General features: G+C 37.7%; 1 protein-coding gene across 1 annotated transcript; it reads right to left on the bottom strand.

The window, feature by feature from the left end:
* Positions 1–10: 10 nt before the first annotated feature.
* Positions 11–26,758, bottom strand: LOC117293570 (sucrase-isomaltase, intestinal-like). The gene is made up of 25 exons (XM_033775929.1): positions 26,616–26,758; positions 25,426–25,958; positions 24,184–24,438; positions 22,505–22,635; positions 21,820–21,968; positions 20,560–20,731; positions 18,545–18,641; positions 17,989–18,101; positions 17,675–17,800; positions 15,576–15,707; positions 14,789–14,902; positions 13,757–13,873; positions 12,828–12,912; positions 12,240–12,357; positions 10,517–10,650; positions 9,737–9,771; positions 9,043–9,159; positions 7,807–7,955; positions 6,787–6,871; positions 5,403–5,459; positions 4,636–4,766; positions 3,277–3,365; positions 2,229–2,278; positions 1,368–1,520; positions 11–569 (listed from the first exon to the last, which is right to left on the bottom strand). The coding sequence occupies exons 1-25, from the start codon at positions 26,756–26,758 to the stop codon at positions 507–509; spliced, it is 3,348 nt and encodes a 1,115-aa protein (XP_033631820.1). The 3' UTR covers positions 11–506.
* Between the last annotated feature and the right edge of the window lie 1,196 nt (positions 26,759–27,954).

Raw genomic sequence — 27,954 nt, 5'->3', positions numbered from 1 at the left:
TTAATGTTCATCCAAGCATTGATGTCTAATTTATAGGTTTGTACACCCGAGTACACTGTGAATTACTTGTCTTTTTTTCACAGCACTTGGAAAGCACTGAGTATGCAGTGCTTAAATCACACATTGGTGCAAGTACTCGGTAAAACTCAAACTATTACAATAGTCATATTCTTTATGACTCTACAATTGTTTCACAAATGTATACATTTTTTAATCCAAAAATCTAGCCTGACATTTCATACAGTGAAGTGAATGCAAAATGGTATTGTGAATTAAGAATCTTTCTCATATAAATTTGAAAACACTCAGAAAACAAAAGATTATAATACATTTGTTATTAAGAAAACAAAAGATTATAATACATTTGTTATTAAGGCAAAAATCATAAATCACATTTTTTAAATAGTACGTCCTCATGAATGAGTGTCAATCATTGTAAGTGACATCATTATCAAGGTTCCTTTTAGGTTTGCTTCCGTCCGTTTTGGGGGGAGTTTATCCAAAGATTAGTTCCAGGTGATGGTGAGCGGTGACGTCACTCCCTGTCCAACATTCTCGATCCGCAATTCCTGTATTGGTTTTATAAAAAATGTAAACCAAGATTTAAAGATGCTATGTCAGATTTTTGGCCCCAAACATTAAAAATAGATTTTTTTGAGTGAATGGTATTTGAAAGAGTACCACCCGCTCTAACAAAAAAAGTTCTACTTTTAATGGTCATCACACAGGAACCTTGACAAAAATTTAAAACGTTTCTTATAAAACACATAAGAAATGGTCACGTGATATATTGTCGGGATCCCGACAAAAACTAATTTTGAGCACTTTATTTCACTGCTACTAATAATTGGCGGACTTTTTCGCAATGCCTCAAATGAAAGCTTGTAACTTTCTCGACCCCCATCAAAATACCCATCAAAATTTTTGGGTCAAACCGGCCGAAAATCTGACATAGCATCTTTAAGTAAAATAACCTTCTCCATAAAATAGAAATGAAGAGTGTTAGCATGACTGCTCTGATTATTTACAGTGTCCATCTGAGTATTGGCTAAAAGGCAAAGTATTACCCCCTCTTCTTTTTAGCGCTTGACTGTTCTAATCCTATACAAATTAAGATAGTTTCTTTGGGTTTTTTCCTTAATGTTCTATAACATCTGATTTTTGGGGTTGAACAAAGAATTGACTAGAGTGGGATTCAAACCAACGACCTCCGGATTAACGTGCCGTAACATCTGATCGACAGTTACTAGAACCACGGCCAGATGCTATTTATTGGCAAGCTTACGTTTCCAATAGCCTTTCTTGGCTCTTTGGTTGACATAAACAAGGTTTCCATTTATTAGACAAAACTCAAATTTGTTCTTCACCTTAGTGCTCGGATTAAAGATGAAACCGAGATGGTTAACTCCATTCACAGTGACACCCGATGCAGAGGATACCCCCAAAATGCGAAGAGTCCCCCACGACAAACTGCTTGCTCCACTGTAAGCGTCTCTCGTTATGGCACTAGTCAGCAGACCCTGAAAATAAGTTCATTTTTTACAATAACAATTTATTCTAAAATATATAGTTGTACATTAAAAACATCAAAACGCTGTAAGACAGTTTTTCAGATTAACATTAAGCTAAAAATAGATAAGCAAAAATACAGCTAGAATACTGACAAAAATATAGTGTACAATAGAACCGACACAAATTCATACAATTAAACCAAATAATAAGAGTCATTAAGACTATAACACCACAAGTAAAAGATTCAAAGGTACATGCAATGCCTTTTAAGTTGTGTTTAAAAAAAAAAATCACAATTTTGATAACGGTCCTCATGGTCCTCAATGATGTAAGAAAGAAATAATGATCATTACTTAGAACCTTTAAGTGCAGGAGTAACCCCAGTGATCGTACAACTACAGGGAGGTTTCACTAGTAACTGATTTTTTGTTATCTCTGAGACTACTCTCAGTAATATTATTTATTTAGGTCAAAGCACTATGCTTCATTATAGGGACCCATTACTTACAAGCTGTGCTTTTCTATGGGTTCCTCTACAGTTTCACTCCCTGTTTACATAATACTGTATTGTATTGGACTGTTATACTTGTGAATACTGTGGAAATAAATGAAATGAACTGAACTGAACTGAACTGAACTGAACTGGCTCAAGTAAGCCAACAAGTTTGATTGGCTGTGGGAGGGGTTGGAAACCTCAGAATGTCAGCAAGATTCACCTTAGTCGCATTGAATTCCATGAGGAAGTATTCGCCTTTGTTGTAGGTATCTGAAAAAAATAAAAGAGGCTAAATTTAAACATGACGTCATGGGGCGACAAAAACAAATGGTATACTCTCGAAAAGAGGGTATGTGCCAGGTCAAATTCATTGCAGTTTCGATTAAATATCATCAAAATCCAGGAGTAAAATTTTAAAATATTAATAAATATCTGTCAAAAAAGTGTATTGAACATAATAATATGTTCAATGTGAAGTTCAAACATTGTTGAATTTACTTGAAGGGTATTAAAGCCATTGGACACTATTGGTAATTACTCAAAATAATTTTTAGCATAAAACCTTACTTGGTAACAAGTAATGGGGAGATGTTGACAGTATAAAACATCATGAGAAACAGTTCCCTCTGAAGTAGCGTAGTTTTCGAGAAAGAAGTAATTCCACGAATTTGATTTCGAGACCTCAGATTTAGAATTTGAGGTCTCAAAATCAAGCATCTGAACATGCTGAAAGCACACAACTTCGTGTGACAAGGGTATTTTTTCTTTCATAGTTATCTCGCAACTCCGACGACCAATCGAGCTCAAATTTTCACAGGTTTGTTATTTTATGCATATGTTGAGATACACCACGTGAGAAGACTGGTCTTTGACAATTACCAATAGAGTCCAGTGTCTTTAAACACAAAGGCATTTTACACCGTGTTAATGCGAGGTTAGACACTTGTAGTATTGGTTTCCCCACTTTGAAGAGAACTCTATTGTAAAAGGAGTGGATCACAATACAGGCATGATATTGGGTCCTTTGGAATGATTTAAGAATGATTTTAAATAATATTCCTACTTTTAATTAAATAAATTGGTGTAGGTTCTAATATACATTTCAGGCAATTTAATAACAATTTTTTCCGAGGGAAAACAAATTTTAAAAACATACTAAAGTTATAGGGAAAATATCATGGCTGACAACACTGAATTTGACCTGAGAGCCCTGCCTTAAATTAATAATAATTTAAATTATATTGTAAAAATAGATCAATTTGTCTCACCTATTGAATCTCCATCATCCCAAAACAACTTGCCACTCGCTTCATTGTTATCATCAAGAGCTACAATGAGACCCATTGGGTTGGTTCGGCTAAGAAAAATAGATTTAAAGTTTATACAAAAATAGTTTTTTTATAAGCACAGCGTCGTTTGACACAAGAGAAATGGGCACCAGCAAAACTGTAAAACAAAATTCAAACACCATCTTCAAGGTATTTCTTTAAAGTCACCTGGAAGTGGTATTTGTCAAAATAAAGATTTTGTCACTAATATATGTGTTTTGATGAGTGGAATGTGAATTAACAGTTAACTAAGGTTCTAAAAAATTAGTTTTTATCTTATTTACAAATTTAAGAGTAGACCCCGACCCGAGAGGGCCCTGTTTGTGACGTCAATCGAGGCGTGATAATTGAAGAGAAAATGCTGTACAGCGCTGAAAAAGAAATCGGACCGGACCTGTAGGCACTATTGCTCTTGTGAGTCTGACCAGCCATGCAGACTGACCCCATCGTTAGTTGTTTTGCTGCATCCAGCAGCAATACGAATGCAAGAAAACAACTATTTTGAAACGTACAAACTCACGACTTGGACTTGCATGTACTTTGCACGCGTGTTTACTCTACGCATCAAGGCAAAGTCTGCCTCGATTGACGTCACGTAAGGGGTAGGTGGAGTCAACCCCCAAACAACTTTAACTAATTTTTTAACATATAAATCGTGACAAACAACTACTAAAAAAAATGTTTTATTGTTACTAAACATACTCTTATGTTTGAAAAAATAAAAATTCTATTTCCAGATGACTTTAAACAAATTGTTTCCCTTTAGCTTCAGCTGGGTAAAAGGCACTGGACACTATTGGTAATTACTCAAAATAATTGTTAGCAAACAAATTACTTAGTAACTACTCAACGAGCAATGGAGAGCTGTGGATGGTATGACACATTGTGAGAAATGGCTCCCTCTGAAGTAACAGAGCTTTTCACTCAAATAACATTAAAAGACTGTAGGCCTGAATCCTTTTTAGGTATCTTTCATTATTCTCTTGCAACTTTGATGGCTAATTGAGTTCAAAATTGTCACAGATTTGTTATTTTATGCACAAAATATGTTGGGATACAACAACTGAGAATACAAGTCTTTGACAATTACCAAAAGTGTCCTGCCTTTAATTGAGCTAAATGTGGTTCACGGTAAGTTTAAGGGTAAGTTCAGTCATAACTGTCCTATTTATCAATGTCATTGTCAAATATATCTTGCCATTGTCGCCTCACTTTAAATGAATCATCTTGTAATTGTGCTTTAAATGTAAATTTGTAGAATGACCATGTCACCCCAATTGGTGTCGCTCGTCATTTTACCTTTGCACTGTGTTAACGGCTGGTTCCTGGGTGGGTAAGATATGCCCGCCCCTAACGTGAAGAGGCATATAATCCATAGGAGCAGACAGAGTGACGTACGTACCACGTGATGCATATGCCATCTCTTTACCCTGTATGTTCAGAGATAAGTGGTATTATAGCCAATTGTTTCAAATTAATTCAGTTCAAAACATTTATTCCCTACTCTCTTTGGAAAATAAGTCAATATGAACATCAGTACATAGAATGGCAACAAAACCAAAAGCGCTTAAAACAAGTATACAAAATAGATCTGGTGTTGAAGCAAATAAAAAATAATTAACTAGGAATGAACTATGTAGGCCTACAAGAGAAGAGTGGGAGTATGGGGCTGTTTAAGTATTTAGCTTGTGGGAAACAGCCTATATATAGACGAAAAAACAAACAGTGAATCATGAAACAGGGACAAGACAGACAATACGAACAATGACATTACAAAGAAAGATATCTATGACATTGTGCCCGCGAGTATACCAAATTTAAAGACAACTATAGTGATGTTTTTTTTATGACTACACCATAGTTCTAAAGGCCCAGTCACACAGGCCTCTATAACGAGAATGAAAATGAGAACGTTAAAATTGCACCCCCTCGATTGGTTGGGTAAGCGTGGGTGTATTCTGCGAGGAGCAACTCAACCAATAAAATGCGTTCTCTTTGTGTCATTATCATTGTCGTTTTTGTTATCGCTGCAGTGTGACTCGGCCTTAACCCAGAGTTCTTCTTACCGTGTAGTAGTCGTACCAACGACAATCGGGAAAGTATCCATCGACTGAGACATAACCCTGCAAAACACAAAGAAGACCAAAGATTAATGTAGGTTTGTCGATTTATCTATTCAAACATTTGTGCATCACAACACTCAATTTGATTCGCCCTCTTAAAAAGGAAGGAATATGCTTGTTAATCACTTTAAAAATATATATACCACTTTAAAGACACTGGACACCTTTGGTAATTGTCAAAGACCAGTGTATCTCAACATATGCTTGAAACAACAAACTTCTGAAAATTTGAGCTCAATTGGTCGTCGAAGTTGCGAGATAATAATGGAAGAAAAAACACCCTTTTCACACAAAGTTGTGTGCTTTCAGATGCTTGATTTCGGGACCTCAAAATCTAACTCTGGGGTCTTGAAATCAAATCAGTGGACAATTACTTCTTTCTCGAAAATAACGTTACTTCATGGGAAGCCGTTTCTCACAATGTTTTATACTATCATCATCATACTATCAACAGCTCCCCATTCCTCGTTACCAAGTAAGGTTTTATCCTAATAATTACTTTGAGTAGTTACCAATAGCGTCCAGTGCCTTTAACAGCAGCTTTTGATAGTACAACGCATTTTTTTTAAAGGAACATTTCACTTCAAAGTAACATGGTTTTGTGAACCTTTTTATGGCCCAACATTTGAATATGAGACGCTGCTCAGAGTGTGTACTCCTAATAGGGATTGTTTTTCCTGCATGGACATTTATTTTGCTCTGGATTCAGGTTTTTTGGCGATATCTCAAAAACGTGACCACCTTTTAAATTAAACATTAACATGCTAGTTTTAGTACATGCATCTATGTTTATATAGGATTAAATCAATCAAACGGTTCCAACAAAACCCAAGATATTCTTTGCCTTTTCTCTGATGATCTTAACTGCTTTCTTTTCAATACCAATTCATTTGTAAAGCCACAAAAAATAAAACCTTCATTCTTTTACCTCCAACCCCTAACAGCTTCATTCTTGTTCATTGTTCCTTTTTAAAGTAATTTTATTGCTGCTACATTTATTCATTTTATTGTGTGTAATAGCGCAAATGGGTATATTTTTATAGTGTATTTAAAATAAAAAATTAAAAACATTTTATTGTTCAGCGCATTCGAACCAAATTATATTGGAATTTGCGCTATATAAATGAATAGCACCCTGTAAACCCTTGTAAGGTGCTACATAATTGGGTCTTAGAATTTATAACCTCAATAACCATTCTGAAGAAACTGTATATTAGGGCTTCCAGTCCCTTGCCAGTAGACACAGGGCTATATAACATTTCGATATTATCATGATTATTATAAACTATTATTATTTTTATTAATAACATTATATTGATGAACTCACCTCATCAAGGACAGGTGTGATAAGAAGGGCGGGGCCCCAAAGGAACTGTCTGTCAATCACATGTGTTTCTTTGTCACCAACGAACCTTCAGTCAATTACAAACAAATACATCATATTAAATCATTACCCCTTTCTCAAGAGACGGCTTAAGGTTGTAATTACTCAACCAATTACAATAAAATCTTACTTGATACGAAATCACTGCAGCTCTTGAGAAACAATTCCCTTCTAAGGAATATTAAACGTTATTGCTTTTTTAGGTGAAACAGACATAATAATTTAAAAGATTGCGTTATGCCTGAAGGGAAGATAACAGTTTTGTAATCACTTTTAAAATTAATGACAATAAAAAGGTTAGAAGTACGGCGGCTTTCGATAAAAGCATTTTGAGAAACATTTCACCTCGAAGTAATGTGGTTATGTAAAAAAATATCAAGTTTTATGCCCCAAAATTTAAATCTGAGAAGCACTACTGTCAGTAACATCTCTCAGATTGTGTGTTCCTATTATAATAACAATAACAAGTTCTTATATAGCGCATTCCACAATAAACCGTATCAATGCGCTTTACATTAGTCCCCTGGTCATTGGGCCAATAAACATCCCTTTAATCTTTCTCAGCTCCCATTAGGGAGTATACAGCCCCGAGCTGCCGTGGCGCTCCGAAAGCTTTTCATTCACAATATCAACCTCTACCCTCGCAGGTACCCATTTATACCTCTGGGTGAAGAGAAGCAATTATAGTAAAGTATCTTGCTCAAGGACACAAGTGTCATGACCGGGATTCGAACCCACACTCCGGTGACTTAGCACCAGAACTTGAATTCGATGCTCTTAACCACTCGGCCGCGACACTCTATTATAGACCATTCTTCCTGCAGGGCAACTGCGCGACCACCTTTTGAAATTAAATTTTCTCATGGTAAATTTACATCTACATTAAAACACTCATGCATTTATGTAGGACTGAAACATATACGTATACGTATACTTTAAAATTAAAAAAGTTGAATTACTCACTCGTGCATAAGGGGGCGCATCACAGTTGATCCCAGTGTGTGAGCCTCATAAAACAGTGTGTACAGGAACGGTAGAAGCGTGTATCGAACCTCCAGAATCTCTCGGCTCACACGGGCAAGCTCATCCCCAAAGGCAGCAGGATCTTGCTCCTTTGAAGGCAAAATGAAGAATCAAAGTTAGAGAATAAAAATGTTTGGGTATAGACACAGGGGGCAATTTTTTTTGGGTAGTATAGAATTACCATCCACAAAAATTGTCCGGATTTTTTTGTAAGGAATTTCCCATTGAAAAGCATGAAGAGAGTGGCAATAATATGAACCAGAAAAAAATTGCATACAGAGGTAATTTCGCTGATTTTTTGGTTTGTTCAGGTTTTTTTTCCAGTTGCTAAACCACAAATAGCATTTTGAATCTGATTGACAAATTGCATCCTGTTCTTACCAGGTTGTATCATAAACCTGGATGTGATCCCTGGCTACATGAAAGTTCCAAGTTGACAGCTTGTGACTGGGCCCCCAACATTAGTCAAATTGGTAAACCGCAAGGAGTTAACCCAGAGGTCGCAGGTTCAAGTCCCACTCTAGTTCAACCCTACTGTTACTCTAGTCAACTAAGAACTAGCAAAGTTATGTCACTGTTCCAAGATGGTGGTTAGGTCAAATATTAATAAGGGAATAAAAGAGTAGCAACGAGTTCTTAACCTGCCGTTTAAAACTGGCAGGGTCGTGGGCCATGCAATAAAGGCCTGAGCCGAAGGCGAGGGCCTTTATCACACACCCCACGACCCTGCAAGGTTTTAAACGGCAGGTTACTACTCTTTTTTCCCATTCATGAATGCCTTTTTGGTTCAAAGTCGTAATAAAGTATGAAACTCTGTAAAACTTATCCCTTTTCTGACGTTCTTGAGCTCTGCTTTATGTGTGTTTTATTTTTAAGAGTGTGACAGTTTTCGGATATGCATTCGTGCGCTTAGTCTTGGTGCAAGACCGTTCTCGTTTTCCTTTCACACATAGCACGGCCAACTCACCAACAGCACCCGCATCGCCCGTAACGAGAAACGTCTTGCACTAAGACTAGCGCGTGGTATACAATCTAAACGCATCCGAAGACAACCGGTTATAAACAGCTCCAGCTGGTCTTTATCAACGTTTAAACACCCCCATGTGAAGCACTCTCCACCTATAGGAATAGCGAAACTGTCTGAGGTATTTATGAATGTAACTTTACAAGACCAACCTTGTATCCCTTGCCATTGTGGTTACGAGAGAACGTGTAGAAAGCTCCAAGCTGCATCCATCGTTGGCACAAATTCTCATTGACGTCACCATTAAATCCGCAGATGTCAGCACCAATCTACAGGAAAGGAAATCCAAAGGTGGTTAATTTGCTTTTGAAGAATCACAATAACTCATTTGAATAGATGTTTAACAAAATTATCAGGGAAGAAGAGTATTATTTGGTTGTACTCATACACCGATGTGTGAAAGGACTGTATACTCGGTTCTTTCCCAGGTTCTTTTAAAAAATTGGCAGGCATTTTACTCCGGTGGGATTTGAACCCACTACCTTTGCCACTTTAGAGCAGATGCTTTACCAACTCATTTTAAGGAGATTATTATAGATCCCTTGGGGTGCCTTCTGACCACTGTTCATGGCCAGTCATTATTTCCCTCCAGATGGGCCACAGACCATGGCCCAAGTTTATAAAGCCTGTAAGCATAAAAACTTGCTGAGCACAAAAAAACCTTGCCTGACAGGTTACCAACCAGAATTACATAAATCTTACATTGATGCAATTGGTGCCCACCCAATTTTTTATAAGCAAAGAAATTTTCTAAGCACCCAATTTTTTATAAGCAAAGAAATTTGCTAAGCAGTATTTTCTGCTTAACAGCTTATAAAATGAAAAAAATGGGTAATAAATACTTACATATGGAATACCAAACATGTTGAATTCAAGAGAACCTTGGAAGAGAGGGGGAACAAACAAGAAAACATTTAGGCCTGGCAAATTATAATACTTGTTTATATCAATCTTATTAATATTATGAATAGGGTAGATGGCCTTAGCTTTCGATCCAAACCAGACCTTCTTCAATGAATCTTATTAATATTATATTAAATTTATGGTAATGAAACCAAGGGTGCCTCATAAGTGAGCTTAATCACTGCCACAAGGCTGTTTTATACTGGAATCAGAATTTCCTACTCTTCGACGATAAGTGTTCTGGACTCTTTTATGTGCACAACCATCCTAGTACATGGGACCTACCGTTTTATGTCCCACCCAAAGGACAAACTAATGATGATTAAGCGTCTAACTGCTTAATAAGGACACAAATGTCAAAACCGGGGCCCAATTTCATAGACCTGCTTAAGCAGACAAAATTGCCAAGTACAACAAAAGGTTGCTTACAAGAATAAGTTTACCAGCCAAACTACCATGTCAAAAGAACAATTTGTGACTGGTATCCTGCTCATTTCTGCTTAGCAGAAAATTGTTAAGCAATAATTTGTGCTTATAAGCAGCTCTGTAAAATTGAGCTCAGGATTCGACCCACACTCTGCCGATTGAGCAGAAACACCACAGCTATAAGTCAAATGCTTTTAACCGCACAGCGTATCATGATTGCAATTTAAACCAGCAAAAACTAAACGTTCCTTTCTTTATGCAGCCTTCATTAATGAGAAGTATAAGTTGGTAACATACCGATGATGGAGTAGTGGAGATTGCTCCATTGACTGTAGTTGTCTCCCAACCAATGACCAGCATACTTGCCACTACCCGGGAATGTTGAGCGACTGATGACGATGCTACGTTTGCCTGTTGCAGCCTGGGCCGCTCTGAGAGATTGAAAAGATATGTGCAGCAGTTTGGAGTCAAACTAATAGTCTTTTATAATTTGTGTTTAAAGCCATTATACACTTTCGGTACAGAAAAAAAAAAAAAGTTCACAGATTTACAAATAATTTACAGGGTTTACAGAAGGTAATGGTGAAAGACTTCTCTTGAAATATTGTTCCATGAAATGCTTTACTTTTTGAGAAAACATTAAAACAATATAAATTCTCGATAGCGGATTTATTTTAAACACATGTCATGACACCGCGAAACGTGCAGAAACAAGGGTGGGTTTTCCCGTTATTTTCTCCCGACTCCGATGATCGATTGAGCCTAAATTTTCACAGGTTTGTTATTTTATATATAAGTTGTGATACACGAGTGTGGGCCTTGGACAATACTGTTTACCGAAAGGGTCCAATGGATCACTTGTCAAATTAAAAGAATGTGTTATCCAACACAGCTGTTGATAACATTGCATATATTTTCAAGATGGATCATGGAGGAGGATGTCCAATAGCTTTAAACAAAGCTTGTGGTTTTTTTGTTCTCATGATCCTATTTGATAAAGAGCACCTGCATTGAATGAAAAGCTGAAACAAACTTGGGTTCAAATACTGGCCAGGTCAGTCGCACTATTTGTGCTCTTTGAGCAGGTCACTCTATCATTTTTTGCTTTTCTTCACCCAGGGGTACAAAAGGATACTGGGGAGAGCTGGGGACTAACCTGGCATCCTGTCCTGAGGGAATAGAAATATTCTCAGTCAATACCAAGGAAACCTGGTATTATTACCAGCTCGATGAGCCTGAATGACTAGGGACAGATTTAAACAATTGTTTTAAGAATATAAATCGCTCGGCAGATTCATGCACTGGTCTGAGGTTTGAGTCTATTTGTTTATGTGGAAATGTATGGTGGTGAACAGAATTGTAACAAAAAAAGCGACATTGTCAGGTTTTTCTTGCTTCCAAACCGTGTTTGAATTGAACAATGCCCCTTATTTTTGACCGCGCGAGGGCTCTATAAATAGTATTTTGATCACTTCCGGGGGTACACGCGATTCGCCCTGCACAAATTAATAGGCGTTCTGTCACTTTTGTTGCGCCGTAGTTTCAATTTGCTTTAGAGGTGGATTATAACGGCTCCTTTAAAAGTTTTATTGTCTGTGATGGATTAGATGTCTGTGGTTATAATGTGTTCCAATCTTTAAAAACTGTTTTGCGTATGAATGAATATACCCCCGGAAGTGATTGAGAGCGCCCTCACGCGGTCAAAAATATGGCCCATTTGCTATGACTTCGTGGCTGTCGGTCACAAAGTGTAAATAGGGACTTTTCGTTTCGGCGACGGATGGTTCTGCGACGGTTGTTCAGCTAAACGTTGTCGTTTTCAGCACAACGAAGATTCATCCCAAGTACTGTCGTAGAAATTGAGGGACGACCGTCCTCAAAGCCGACGCATGCGCAGATGACGCCAAATGTCATCTTTACCGTCGCAGAACCATCCGTCGTCGAAAACGAAAAGTCCCTAATGTTGAACAATAGGCAGTCACATAGGTCAGCCTAAGCCATAGCTCAATGTCATACTTACGGTAGTGATTGAATAGACTGGCTCCATCCGAACAGACTGTGTAGGTCATAATGATTGCCAAGGTATTGGCAAGAGTCAGGACACAGGGTCTTGTCAGCTAGCACGTCACCAAATATTTCTGAGAAAGAAATTATAACAACGGAAGAACAACAAAAATTAGGAGCAGAGGATTGTTTCTGTAGGTGTGACCTCCAGATAAAAGGGAAGGTTTACGTTTGGTAGTCACTCTTAAAATTAATGGCAATAACAACTTTTTGTAAGAAGCCTACAGCAGCTTTCAATAATAGGTCTATAATTATTTTGATCAACATTTCAACAAGTAATGTGGTTGTGTAAAAACAAAAGTTTTATCCCCCTGTTTGTGATTATTCCTCCTTCATGGACATAATTCAATCTGAATTTTCGGCAATATCTCAAATTATGCGACCACTTTTTTAAATAAAATTTTCACATTTTAAATAATTCTACATTTTTGTGCAGTTTTCTCGAAGGGTCAACTCTTTTAATTAAATAAATACTCATTAATTAAACCAATGAACAAAATTAAAACTTCCCTAAGATCTGAACAGATTTTTTCTGCTTTCTTACTTGGTAAGTACGGGGGATTGTTCCATTTGTTAATGGCACAGCCAGTCACAGAACCTGTCCCAAAGTTAGCTGGTTCATTCATGTCCTAAAATCAATCAAAACAAATCAAACAAATAATACAAACAATAAATTGTTTTCAATTAGCCACAGAGGAAAGTTTAGAGTTCTCAAGCAGTAAATGTATATAGTTTTGGCCGAGTACAAGAAATAGTAATATCAGGTGAGGTTTGTGTAAAATCTCTTTTGAGTAGTGTTGGTTCTGAAAAGAACCCGTGGTTGACAAATCAACGTTTCGGTCAGTATGCTCCGATTGTCTTGAAGAGAAATAATATCCAGAAGAAGTTGCAAACAGAAATGGTCCAATTCTACAGTACTCTTAAAATGTTGATATAATTGCATACTGGAAGTAAGATGAAGTCTTACGTAGAGATATCTCCAATCCTATTTAAAGGCAGTGGACACTATTGGTAATATCTCAAAATAATTATTAGCGTAAAACCTTACTTGGTAACGAGTAATGGGGAGCTTTTGATAGTATAAAACATTGTGAGAAACCGCTCCCTCTGAAGTAACGTAGCTTTTGAGAAAAAAGTAAATTTACACAATTTGATATACAGACCTAAGATTAAGAATTTGAAGTCTCCAAATCAAGCTTCTGAAAGCAAACAACTTCTTTTGACAAGGTTGTTTTTTCTTTCATTATTATCTCGCAACGTCAACAACCGATTTAGTTAAAATTTTCACAGGTTTGTTATTTTATGCATATCTTCAGGTACACCAAGTGAGAAGACTGATCTTTGACAGTTACCAATAGTGTCCAGTGTCTTTAAGTTCGGTAAGCCCAACTATGTTTTTACAAATCTCTTTACGATCCATTATAATTCAGTCCATTTTTGGTTCAGTAAATGTATTCTTAAGAAACTACGTACGATCCACAGCCCGTCATATTCGATGACTCCATGAAACTTGACGCATTCATCGATCCACCACTCTTCGGTGGCGGGGTTTGTGTAGTCAGGGAAGACCGAGTTCTCTGGGGGCCACACCTTAACAAATAAATTAATATATTATGAATTACAATCGGCTTGATAAATCAAATTGGGAAAAACATTATGACTGGTTTTACATTTATTGGCAAGAGTTTAACAAATTTGTTATACCACGAAGGGACAACACAATGTCAAATAGGTGCTTATTGGGATATGTTGTTGGGTCAGCATGAGTACTATTTTGACAAAGAAACACATTTTGCTACTGAGAAACACGCTGCACGAAATGCATACAAATTGCAAGAGTCCCATCAAACTTTTTAAAACAGAGGCTATGAACAAATCTCAACTCTTGTGTAATTTCTCCCATTTTGTGCAATAGTGAATTTGAGTATTTGCAAGCAATATTCACAATGGCAATGCATCATCTCCAAATTCCATTGTAAGGTGTGCATAACAACGCACAAAATAGTGCCAGACATTTGGACCCTAGCAGTCTTTCTCGAAAAGCTGAAAAAGTAAACTTGAGAAAGTGTGCATAACAATGCACAAAATAGTGAATGGCCAGACATTTGGACCCTAGCAGTCTTTCTCGAAAAGCTGAAAAAGCAAACTTGAGAAAGACTCTGCTAGAGACCAAACATCAGGGCCCAATTTCATAAAAATTGTCAGCACAAAAACTTTCTTAGCACAGAAAACTCTTGCTTAGCAAAAATAGCCAAAATACCGTACATGTACATTTAGCATTGACGTGACTGGTACCCCACTTATTTCTTGCTCAGCAAAAGATTTTACCAAGCAGAACTTCTGCTAAACAGCTTTATGCAACTGGGCCTATGCCATTGAACAATTTTTTTATAATGTCTACCATAGGTCCTTGGTAAGCAGTTTGCATAAGCTCATTCTCTTTTCGCAAGCTTCATGATTAATATACATTTTTAAAGTCTGTTTTTCTTCCCTTTGTCTAATCACCTTTCCAACAGCAGGAGTGACGCAATCACTCTCAGTGATCCACACATTCTTGGCATTGCCGGAATCATAGGCTGGATACTGCTCTGGCGCAAGGTCATTTCCTATGCAAGGATCCTGATTGGGTAAAAGTAACAAAATAATGCAATATTTATTTATTTGTTTATTTCTTATTTACCCTGGGGAAACCTCTCACTGAAACACTGTTTTTCAGAGGTGCCCAGCAACTACAAACACATTAAAATTAAATTGTATTTATATAAAAATATATTTACATAAGTTTATCAGTTTAACTGAAGATGGGCTCGAATTTTACACTGGACCTATGGCCAGTGACGTTAGTGTCAGGTCTGTCAAACTCACTAGGACAAGTCAAGCAATCTTGTCAATTGAAAAATTGAAAAACTTTAAACCCTGGAAAGGCTTTGAGCAATTGAAAAACTTTAAACCCTTTAAAGACCATTTATTTCTGTACAGTCATCACAAAATGCACAGACACTGCTAATGTTGTTCAGTTCTGCTTTAATCAAATTTTTCAAGTTAATTCCCAACAGAAATAACATGAAACAGAAAAAGTAGTTTAGAAATTGGAATACTATGTTAACATTCTACATTGGAAAAATTCTTAACCGGACTTGTCCTTTACTTTGACCTCTTAATTCAAATGGAAGTAGGTCAAACCTTGTGGACGCTATGGGCTAAGCTAAGCTTCTGTTTTCAGCATCAATGCGAGGTACTATTCATAAACAGTTATTCCATTACAGAGAAAGAAAATATTGTATTCATTTACCAGAATGATGATGTAATGATAATCCTGAGCCTTCAGCTCTTGAACATATTCAGGGAGGCCGTTGTAGTTGACGATGTCGTACGTGAAATCTCTCTGTTCATCCATGTAGTCAATGTCACCGTATTGGACATCCTGTGCAAAGAGCAAGGAACATTCTTATCACATTTGTAAAAAAAAAAAATATTTTATTCATAAATACCTCAGACAGTTTCGCTATTCCTATTGGTGGACGACGCGTCACGAAGGGGATGTTTAAACGGTGGATTATAACCAGCTGGAGATGTTTATAACCGGTTGTTTTCGGATACATTTAGCCCACCACTTCGTTCTCAGTGGTGATCGATGCATAACCGAAAGCTGTCTCAGTCATAAAAATGCAACACACGGCTGTGTACAGCTCACGGAAAGGACGTCGGAAAACGGATAAGTTTTACCGAGTTTCTTAGTTTATTACACCTTTTAACCAAAAAGGCATTTATGAATGGGAATAAAAGAGTAGATTTATTGCACTGCCACGACCCTGTCGGTTTTAAACGGCAGTTTAAAAACTCGTCGCTACCCTTTTATTCCCTAAATAATGCCTCAATTAAAGGCAGTTTTTAATATTACGGCGTAGGTATTGGCTCTGGCTTAGGCTTTGGCTGTTGCTCTGGCTTAGACACCACCCACCTTTTTAATCTAAAGACCTGTTTGAACTTGTCTTTGCTTGCGCATAATTTTGGAACTAGAGTCGGAGTGCCAACACAATTAGTGGTTTGTAAGAATAATTCAAGTTCATCCGCCAGCACGATTGAGCACGATTATCCCATGCTTTGTCAAAAGAAACTCTGAATTTACAGTTTGTGAGCAGACCTGTTTCTCAACATTCTTCCCAAGTTTTTCAACAAAAGAATTACTTTACATAAGTAGTGAGAATCATGGTTGAACAAAAAAGATTGGGCAGTGTTCAATGTTTGCGCCAGAGCTATCCTACGCAAATTGTAAAATCGCGAAAAGAAACAAAGATCGCGCCGTCACAAAACGGCGCGCCGTCATAAAATGGGCTCAATTTCATAAGCAGAAAATACTGCTTGACAAATTTCTTTGCAAAGCAAAAGTTTATTCGGGCACCAGCCTCAACAATGCAAATTTATTGTAAACTTAATCTGCTTAGCAATACTAGTCTTTGCTAAGCAAGTTTTTCTGCTTATAGGCTTTGGCAGATTTTGTTCATTATGGACTATTATCCAAACTCACAAAATTCTAAATAAATCTTTAAAAAATTGTTTTTACCCAGTCTGTACTGATGAAATGTCTTCATTAGTCAGTTCTGTATCATTTGGAACCATAAAATCATCAGGACATTTTTTACCCTAAATTGTGAGTTTGGATTTTTGGTCCGAAATGGAAACAAGTCTGCCATGCAGGTATGGTCAAATTTTCAGATTTTAAGATTTTCGGTCAAACAGTTTCCAGTGATTTTATGGTTCCAAATGATACAGAACGGACTACTGAATACATTTTATCAGTGGAGACTGGGTATACAATCAAAAGTTTTAGATTTATTGAGAATTTTGTGAGTTTGTATTTTTGGTCCGAAATGAAAAAAATCAACCATGCCGGTATGGTCAAATTTTTAGATTTGGGGTCAAACATTTTCCGGTGATTTATGGTTCCAAATGATACAGAATGGACTACTGAAGACATTGTATCAGTGGAGACTGGGTATACAACCACAACTTTTAGATTTAAAGAGAATTTCGTGGGTTTGCATCTCTAGTTCATAATGGAAAAAAATCTGCCATGCCAGCATGGTCAAATTTTCAGATTTGGGGTCAAAAAAATTCCGGTGATTTTATGGTTCCAATCGATGGAGAATGGACTACTGAAAGCATTAATGTCAAGAATAGGATTTTTCAGTGAGCAGTTCACAGTCATTGCTGTAACCGTTGCCGAGACTTGAGGGCGATTACACAAAGAACTTAGGTAGGAGATATATAAAAATTAAAGTTCTTACGAGTGACTCGTCCAAACTCAAGATAAGACTAGTCTTTACTCTTTGTGAAATCCAGCCCAGGCCAGATAATAACGTTTCACAATCAACTTTTTCTGATACTCACATGAGGTATGTTGTAAGACTGCATCCTGGACACTGTTTGTTTGACCGTATCTAAGCTGTTGTAACCATAGCGACACAGCTGGAAACCAAGTGACCAATAAGGTGGCAGAAAAGTTCGTCCGATGGTCTGCAAAACAAATTGATATTGAAGGGGCTAATGTAGGCCTATCAAACTTCAATGTACTAAAATTATGCAATAGTATACAGGAAATAATACACTCCAGACTTTTGAATATGTAGCCGGCCTGCAAGTCTAAACAAATTATCATATAAAGATGGGGTTTTTTTTTTTCAATTTCATCAAGTTAAACTCACCTCTGTATATTGTTGCACAACATTTTCTGGGGTTGGACCCATGAAAACATAGAAATCTAACACGCCTCCAATAGTACGATATGCCAGATATGGTGCAGGCGACAATGTCACATCTAATTGGTGGCAACAAAAACAGTGGGGAAAATTGGATGGTAAATCATCTTATTTAAAAAGTAAAGGGCCTGTTCGAATTGGCAGCTGTGACGGCAGCTGCTGCCCGGTTTATACTTCCTGGGAATTCGAATGTGATATGAATTTTGACATCACAGGGATGTTTTTGCATTGAATGTTCTGTAGAAGTCGAGCTGAGTCAATTAATGCAAATTATTTGTTGCGATTTTGTGATAAATAAGCCCACTTCAAACTATTTGGGGTTTTTTTTTTTTTTGGGGGGGGGGAGAAATAATTTTTTTTTCCATAACCACATTCAATCAAAGTGAAATGTTTCTCAAAGTGCTTTTATACTATCGAAAGCTACTGTAGACTTCTTTAATTTGATTTTAAGAGTGATTACCAAACTTTCTTATTTTTGAGTTGTAATGTTTGTGCACAGTACCTTGTGCATTGCTGTTGAGAATGAGTACACCATGTGTGTTGAAATCCTCTTCAATCACCATGTAGAAGGGATGTACTCCATACAGGTTACCATTGGCCTAAAAAAACAAAATATATGTCTTTTCAAATTTATCCCATGGCTTCCTGTGTTGTTCTCAATTTGTTGTTCAACTTATTTGAAGTAAAACATGAATTAAAGGGATGAAGCAGTGGTTTTGCCAACATCACAAAAGTTGTGCACACTAGTTCCCTATTAATTAAATTAGCGTTTCAAGCAACACCATCTCTCATTTCACCCAAAACAATCCTGAGCAAAAAGTAAATCCGGTTACTTTCTAAGAGGATTACCTGTTATCTGGGTTTTTAATAATGTTATCAAAAGTATAAGCTGTGTACAGATGAGCTATATTTTGGCACTTTCCTCTTATTGTGTAATAAAGCAGATAAGAGCACCAGACTCATCAGCTCTGCTGTGTTTCCAATCAGAAGAGTCTGGGTTCAAGTCCCACCCTTGCAATTGTGTCCTTGGGCAAGTTACTTAACCATATAATTCCTTTTGTCCTTCGGATGGGACATTAAGCTGTAGGTTATAAAAAGAACCCAGAACACTTATCATGGAAGAGTAGGGGATAACCCCAGTGTTTCTGGTTCTCATAGCAAGCACTCTTGCTTAGCACAAGCACTCTTGCTTACAGGTTTTCTCAGGCTTGGGAGCTACAGTGATTAATTCACTCATGAGGCATCATTGGTTCATTACCAGAAGTATCATAACAGTAAAGTTATGTTGTTGTATTTTAAATATAAGGCAGTGGACACTATTGGTAATTACTCAAAATAATTATCAGCATAAAACCTTACTTGGTAAGGAGTAATGGGAAGCTGTTGAAAGTATAAGACATTGTGAGAAACAGCTCCCTCTGAAGTAACGTAGTTTTCAAGAAAGAAGTAATTTTCCACTTATTTGATGTCGAGACCTCAGAACTAGAATTTGAGGTCTCAAAATCAAGCATCTGAAAGCACACAACTTCGTGTGACAAGGTTTTTTAAAAATTTTATTATCTCGCAACTTCGATGACCAATTGAGCTCAAATTTTCACAGGTTTGTTATGTTGAGATACACCAAGTGAGAAGACTGGTCTTTGACAATTACCAATAGTGTCCAGTGTCTTTAAGAGAAATAGAGGTATGTTCTACAATAGCCTCCAGCACTGATGAGTTGAAATAAGATTTTAATGTTCCCCTGAGAGCAGTGGGCCTAGAGTGAATTTAATTACTATTTTAAATCATTAATTCTTTTAGTTATTTATTTGTCACTAATTTTGAGATCGAGCTCATTACTGATTGATAATGGTGTAGCCAGAACATCTGTTAATATCAGTAATAGAAACAGGGGATCAGTCTACATGTACATTTCTGTAGCACCCTGGAAAGGCTTTGAGCAAGCTGAAGTTATTGGTTGGTGGGAAGTTTAAACAAAAAACATTGAGATAAAGTTTTCTTTACAGACTAGACCCGTAGGTAAACATACTGCCCAAATCCTTCTATATCCCTCAGATTAAAGTTGACATAAACCTAAAGTGCCAAAATTCTTCTCTTTATTGTAAATGTTATACCCAAATCTTTCTACATCCCTTTGTGACAGAAGTTAGGGAGTCAAATTTATGATTTACTTTAGGTGTTCTGCTGGGTCCTTGGTGTATGATGCGTTTTTGTTTTTTCTTCTTTTGTTTTGCTCAAAACGTTCAGAATCCTACTATGGCCAAGCTGCATCAAACCTTGTAAATCCTCCTATGTAAAACATGTAGCCCAAGTCCTTCTAAATCCTCCTATGTAAAAACATGTAGCCCAAGTCCGTCTAAATCCTACCACAACAAAAACTCATTGTAACCCAAATCTTTCTATGACCTCCTGTGCTGCAGATCTCTAAAAGCCCAAACCCTTATCAATCATGCACTTTGGCAATGAGGATAATGAAGGATTTTGGTCCTTTAGGATTAAAGATATTATGAATGTTACCGTTGGAGGTTGGTCACGAGAGTACATGCCCATGGTTTGCCAGTTCATCTCATGTCGCAAGGAGTGATGCTCATGCTCTCCAAACCCATACAGCTCACTGTTCTCTGGAAGCTTGGTAGCAAACTGCAGATACTGATCCGAGTAAACAAAGCCACCGAGTGAAGTGTCAATCCTATGGGAAAATAACATTGATTACATATTAGTAATTTTGGTTTTACCCATATACACTGATGTGTGTTAGCACTGTATACTGGGTCAGCCAGGATCTGGGTCTGAGAGATCAAGGTCCCATGTCATAAAGCCTGTAAGCAACAAAAACTTGTTTAGCACAAAAAAGTCATATCTTGCTTAGCTTAGAAATTTGCTTAATTTTCTGCTTACCAGATTTATGAAATTGGGCCCTAGTCTCTGAGAGATGCAGAGTCAAGTTGACCCTAAATTTTAGTCAAGATGACCAAAGTCGTCACAGCCAGCAGCAGCAATCAACAATCAACCTGACAACCAACCGACCTAAACCAGTTTACTGCACAACAAACAGCTAGCCAATCAATGAGCAGACACTTCTATTATTTTTGGTTAAACAAAGACAAATTTACTTGAGCGGGATCTGAACCTGAACCAACTGAATCAACTCAACCAACTGTTTGCGGTCTCGCAATATCTTTGTTCAGGGTGCAAGTCAGAAGCCATGCTTTATTTCACTGCTGTGTAGCCAGGGATCACACCCAAGTTAATGACACAACCTGGAAAGCAGCAGCCAGGGCATCAACTCTTCTTTTTACTTAAAGGCACTGTACATGATTGATAATTGTCAAAGACCAGTGTTCTCACTTGGTGTATCCCATCATAGGCATAAAATAACAAGCCTGTGAAAATTTGGGCTCAATCGGTCATCGAAGTTGCGAGAAAATGATGAAAGAAAAAACACCCTTGTTGGACGAATTTGTGTGCTTTCAGATAGGAATACAAGACTTCTAGCTAGAAGTCTTTTATTATTTTAGTGAGAAATTACCTCTTTCTCAAAAACTATGTTACTTCAGAGGGAGTCATTTCCCACAATGTTTTAAACTTTCAACAGCTCTCCAATGCTCGTAACCAAGTCAGTTTTTAAGTTAAAATATTTGTTTTGAGTAATTACCAAACGTGTACCTTCCTATTAAACCCACCAAAAATAAAATAGTAAGCACTTGACAGCACCATAGACAGTCTCTGCCTAATCTGCAACATTTGAGCAAACTATTATAGTGAAAACAAACTTACACTACAGTACCAGTTGCATTACGGATAACCTGCATGTTGAAGATTGGGTAATTGGAGAAAACCACGTCATATTTGAGACTTGATGCCTTGACAGTAGGAGCAGGTATGTCGAGGGGAACCTCAAAGCGAGACTGCATAGCATCTATGAACTTGCAGTTTCAAAAAATATAAAAAAATATGAGTGAGTTGCTCATTTGTCGGTTGGTACATTCAAGTAATTTTTCATTGTTTGCATAGACCTTCAAGACTCCATTTCTACTGAACAGGAATGTGCAAAGAAAACTAAAGATATGACAGGTGGAACCCCCCCCCCCCCCACCCTCAAAAAAAAAACCCACAAAAACAACTGAATAAATATAGTTTAAAAATGAACAGGGAAAAGTTTAGTTAATTTGTAACTCCTTCAAGAAGCCTTCAGAATCCCCACCATCACTCTAAGCTAACTTTCAAATCCTCCAAGGTGGGGTACAAAAGCCAAGAAGTAGACAAAAAACAGTAGATTGACAAACCCTAAAACAAGGACATGGATGTTAGTTGGAACTCCATCCCAGATCCATTTAGTACCCCACCACAACTGTTTCAAAATCAATTTGAATGAATATAAAACACAATTTTTATTTATTTTTTTTTTTTTTTTGGGGGGGGGGCGAAAAGAGGAATGAGTTTGGGTGGTTTACAAACTCACTTTGAAGTGGAGGCGATCATCTGTTTGGAACTCCACAAAGAGGACAAGTTGTTTCATGTCGTCTCCAAATAATGTGAAATCATGCTCCTTCTTGAGAGAGATGATGTATCCAGTCGGCGTTTCAGAGAAACCTATAAGGAGATTATAACATCATCTTGTTTTCAATCATTCTTTAAAGCCATTGGACCCTTTCGGTTCAGAAAAAAAAAAAAAGTTCACACATTTACAAATAACTTACAGAGTTTATAGAAGGCAGTGGTGAAAGACTTCTCTTGAAATATTATTCCATGAAATGCTTTACTTTTTGAGAAAACAGCAAAACAATATAAATTCTCGTTAATGAGAATTACGGATTTATTTGAAACACATGTCATGACACGGCGAAACGCGCGGAAACAAGGGTGGGTTTTCCGTTGTTTTCTCCAGACTCCGATGACCGATTGAGCCTAAATTTTCACAGGTTTGTTATTTGATATAGAAGTTGTGGTACACAAAGTGTGGGCCTTGGACAACACTGTTTACCGAAAGGGTCCAATGGCTTTAAAGGCAGTGGACACTATTGGTAATTATTTAAAATAATTATTAGCATACAACTTTACCTGGTGACGAGTAATGGGGAGAGGTTGATAGTATAAAACATTGTGAGAAACGGCTCCCTCTCAGTAACTTAGTTTTTGAGAAAGAAGTAATTTTCCACGAATTTGATTTTGAGACCTCAGATTTAGAATTTGAGGTCTCAAAATCAACCATCTAAAAGCACACAACTTCGTGTGACAAGGATGTTTTTTCTTTCATCATTATCTCGCAACTTCGATGACCAATTGAGCTCAAATTTTCACAGTTTTGTTATGCATATGTTGAGATACACCAAGTGAGAAGACTGGTCTTTGACAATTACCAATAGTGTCCACTGCCTTTAAGATAACAACCGTGTACTAAATCACTTTTGGGAGAAGTTTTCGTTCAAAGAAGAACCTTTGTGGTCTCAAAATTTTGAAACAGTATATTCTGATCGGCCCACCCCAGGAGAGTGCTGGAATGCTGATGCTGAAGTGCTGGACTTGAGGGTGCACATTATTAATACGACTAGATTTCAAGGATTGATGGCAAGATGATTACATTTATTAGATTGCAAGAAATGAAAACATCTATCATATGCTCACTGGTAAATAAAAACATCATCAGTAAAAATTCTTAACATTGTATTTATGTATTGAATGGGAAATACTGAAAAAAATACAACTAGTAAGTGCACTTGGAATTAACACTTTGTATGATGTCATTGATATAAAGTTCAAATAGGATCGGTCCAAGAACACTTCCTTGGGGTACTCCAACTGAAATATAATTTGGACTTGAAACTTCACCATTGCACCTATACCACTTGTTTTCTGTCAAAAATGTAGCTCTTTCCTTATTACCCGAAATACCATGCTGATCTAGTTTAAAAAGTAACACTGTACAGGCCATGTTCAATAGCATGATAGGCACTGTGTTTGTGCGTGTGTCTTTATTTTTAAGTAAGTGAATAGCCCTAATCACAGACTCATTTTGTTTGTACTAAGGAAAATGAGTTCCGCGTGATTTAGTGCTAGTAAGTGGCCTGACATTTCGACCCAAGCCGAGCCAACATCTAACCCAACCCACTTGGTATCTTTAAAAATTGTACTTTTGCTTACCACTCATTGTGTATCCCATATCAACGGGGAAGAAACACAACGGTGCACCCACGACGTCTGTCCCTGCCAGTTCGCATCCCCTAGCCAAGCACTCGTCGTAGCGGCCGTCAGGAGCGCAGTCGACACGGTAAACATCCAGGGCTGGATCAGGCGATTCCCCGGTGATGTTGAAGAAACACCATGGGGTGCCGGGTTGGGTGGATGCGCACCAGAAACAGCCGCGTGCTTCACAGTTATCCTTGGAAGCACCTCCACCTTTTGGTTGATGGGGGAAATGACAGGGAACATTGTTTCATCACGACCAGAACAAAGGTACAGAAGAAATGTGGACAGTAATTATTGTCATGGATGAAGAACGCAAGTCTTGTTTTACAAGATGTCATTCTTCTCGGTGCCTGTTTTGAGCACCTGGCCGTGTTCAGAGCACCTGACCGTGTTTAGAGCACCTGACACAAGTTGAAGTGTCGATCATTTAAGGCACCACGCCCACAATCATTGTTTAGTTCTAGAAACTATAAGGTTCCCCTGTGAGGGGGGAGCCTTATGTGCAAGTTTGACGAACGCGATACTAGAATATGTTTGAAGTAAAAAAAGTCTTGTTCATGTGATCACAGTTTTCTTGAAAAACTTATAGGGAAACTCTTAGTACACATCTATTCGAAGAGGAAACAGGAAAATGCCTAGATTTGTGGACTAGCTAGGATAGCACACACGAACAAGTGCCTGGTTGGTGAGTAATAGAAGCGTGCCAAGTGGAAAGAAAAGAAAGAGGGAATCGAGGAAATGGTTTAACCACTTGTAAGTTATAAACCAAAAAGACAAACAAGACAATATCAAAAGTGGGAATAGGGTGTAAAAAAAGGTAATTAGTGAATGAGACAGACTACAAAGGGGCATTTATAGAATAATGTGAAGGCATGCAAAGAGAAAAGTGTTGCATCTGATTTATGTTGTAACTTGTCAGTGAAAGTTTGTTTTGTGTGACTCTATCCAGTACTGGCTGAGAGGGTGCACAATGAAAATCACAAAGCTAGTATATTGTTTGAAGTGTGGTATTGAGGTATACCTTGTCTTTTTTTTAAAAGAAACATCTGAAATCTCATCCATGTTCTTGCACCAAAGCTGTAAGTTTCAAGGTTTCAAGGTTTATTTGTTTCCACAGTTACAAATTATGCAGGCAATACTATTTACACTTTTGTGATACTGCAGGGGAGCAACTGCAATCAAGGGCATTCTACTTACCAGGGTAGCAGTCTCGCCGGCTCTGCTCTGGAATATCAGACCAACATCCACTATCATCACCATCATCACCACCAACTGGATCAGTAGTGGGGTACACTGGGTCAAGTGTTGGGTAGCTACACCAAGGTACTCCATGAGCTTCCTCACACCAGTAGCACCCACGAGCCAAGCACCCTGCCTCACTGGCACCCTGCTCCGGATAGCAATCAATACGCTCAGATGGGAGGAGTGTGGAAGGGCAACCGGGGGATACGGTAATGGGTGAATCTGCCCTGGTGGAGTTATCCGTCCAGGGTGATGGAGTAGTCGACAGGGGTGGGTTGACGGCATTGTCATCGTGGAAACACCATGGTCCTCCGGATTCGGGACACCACACACAACCGGTGTTAACGCACTCGCTATTGGTACGCTTATTGCAATCTGCTCGCTTGGATGGAGGTATGCTGGAGGGACACACCCCGTTGTAGCCCAGCTTGGTGTTGTTGAAACACCATGGGGCGTTGCCATCATCTGCCCGGCACCATGTGCACCCCCTTTATGTGTTTTAATGAATGAATAGAGATTATCACAAGTGAGTCCAAAAATGTTGGCACTATTCTCAATTAGATCTCAAAGAAGTAATTGTGGAGGAAAAGTTTACATGGTGCCTAGAATGATTCCAAAAAAAGAAAAAAATGAAGAGAGAAAGCATGTTCACGAATCTGCCCATCCAGCAAGTTTAGCCCCACCCAATATGTTCTCACTACATGTAGATCTGCTGTAATTTAGTAGCAAGGACCCTTGTTCTGAATTGACAAGCGTCACTTGGACAGATGGTAAGAGCTGCAGTTTGGCTACAACCAAAAGTCAGTTGTCCCTTTTATTGGAGTGGTACACTATATCAAAACCAAAGAACCTGACGGGAAAGGGGTGAAAAAAATGTCAGACAAGCTCCTTTTGAAATTTAAAAATTAACATGAATTGAGAACACCCTAAAATATGAATTTATTATTATTATCTGTGGGGCAAAGCCATGGCTCCCTTTACCCAATACCATTACTTTTCTATTAAGTTAACTCACAGTAACAATACCATTGTGTACTTTATGTTGACCTATGCACATAAAGTAATAGTTTATGAATATTTTGTTCACCCTCACCCCCCCCCCCCCAACCCTCTTTGAAAACCCTTTTAATACCCAATACCATTACTTTTGTATACATCCAGCTTCACTTGCTCCAGGCTCCTCAAAGCAGTCGACCCTCTCGCTCTCCAGCAACTCTGTGGGGCAGAGCCATGGCTCATAGGCTGAGCAGACGCCCAGAGCCAAGACCAACAGGTACACAGGTGTCATACTCCACATTACATGCATCATTAATGGACTCTTGGAAAAGCAAACCCGATTTTAAAAGAAACTTCCATTATCTTGTATTACTATCATATAATCGGTTTGTTGTCGACTTCCAGATTAATTATTAGGTTTTAGGTGTAATTACTGGGGCTATGAGCAAATCTGCTTGGGAAAAAGACAGTTGTTTCTAGTTATTTGTAGGTTTAAGGATTTGCAGCTTTATGTTTCAACACACTGCACTGTTACAAAAACATGGATAGATCAGGTCAAACAAAGGAAAGGAAACAGTGTTCTCGACTCCTGATTACATTTCAGTTTGTCTCCCTGGTTTTGAGTACCCGTACTCTCTTCATGTAAACAAGTGAAAATTTCACTCCCTTGCCCAAGTGTTGTCAGTTTCACCCTTGTGAGAGTGAAAGTCATTCTGTGTCACTCTTTTTGAATGAAATTGGAACAAACTTCACTCTAAATCGAGTTGAAAGTACCCGTCTTTCACTCCAGAAAGAGTTGTCTGCCATATGGCTCTTCGCAAGAGTGGTATGGGTAACAAAACCAGTTTTTTTTTATAGTTAAAAAAACCCCACTATTTCACATAAAGAGAGTACACTTGCCATCAGTACCAACATAATCTCTTACCACTTGAATAAAAACAAAATAAAAGGTACACTTGTCAAATTTCTTCACGTTATTTATTATAAATTCAATTTACAAAGAAGCAAAATCTGCTGAACAATAGAACTTTGTGCATTTTTAAAAGAAAATATCAAATAAAATGAAAAAGCATTGATATCAGACCTTTTTCTTAAGGTACAGAAGTTTATAATAAAAAAAAGTTAAAAAAATGTAAGCATAAAGAGCAAAAACGAACCAGCCGCTTTAAAAATTAAAACCAAATAATACATTGTATAATTATTGTTTTCATCTCTTAGGAAAACAATATGGTTGCATTGTCCTTATTGAATCTAGTAATTGACAACAATACAATATTTAAGAGAACTATTCATTCAAAGAATGCCTTTAAAACATGCGTTGTTTTGCCACACTGCCTGCAGGAACAAAACTAAATTAACAAGATCACTTTAATGATAATTTTCTTGCTTTGTAAGTATACATGGCTAATACAACCTACAGTTTACAGCTAAGCATGCATGCTATGAATCCACTACATCGAGTGGTAATACAAACATTTACATCAACAG

This window comes from Asterias rubens, chromosome 8 (genome assembly GCF_902459465.1).
Source record: "Asterias rubens chromosome 8, eAstRub1.3, whole genome shotgun sequence".
Classification (NCBI taxonomy): Eukaryota; Metazoa; Echinodermata; class Asteroidea; order Forcipulatida; family Asteriidae; genus Asterias; species Asterias rubens.
The sequence above is the reverse complement of the archived record's forward strand: the minus strand, read 5'-3'. Positions and strand labels throughout refer to the sequence as shown.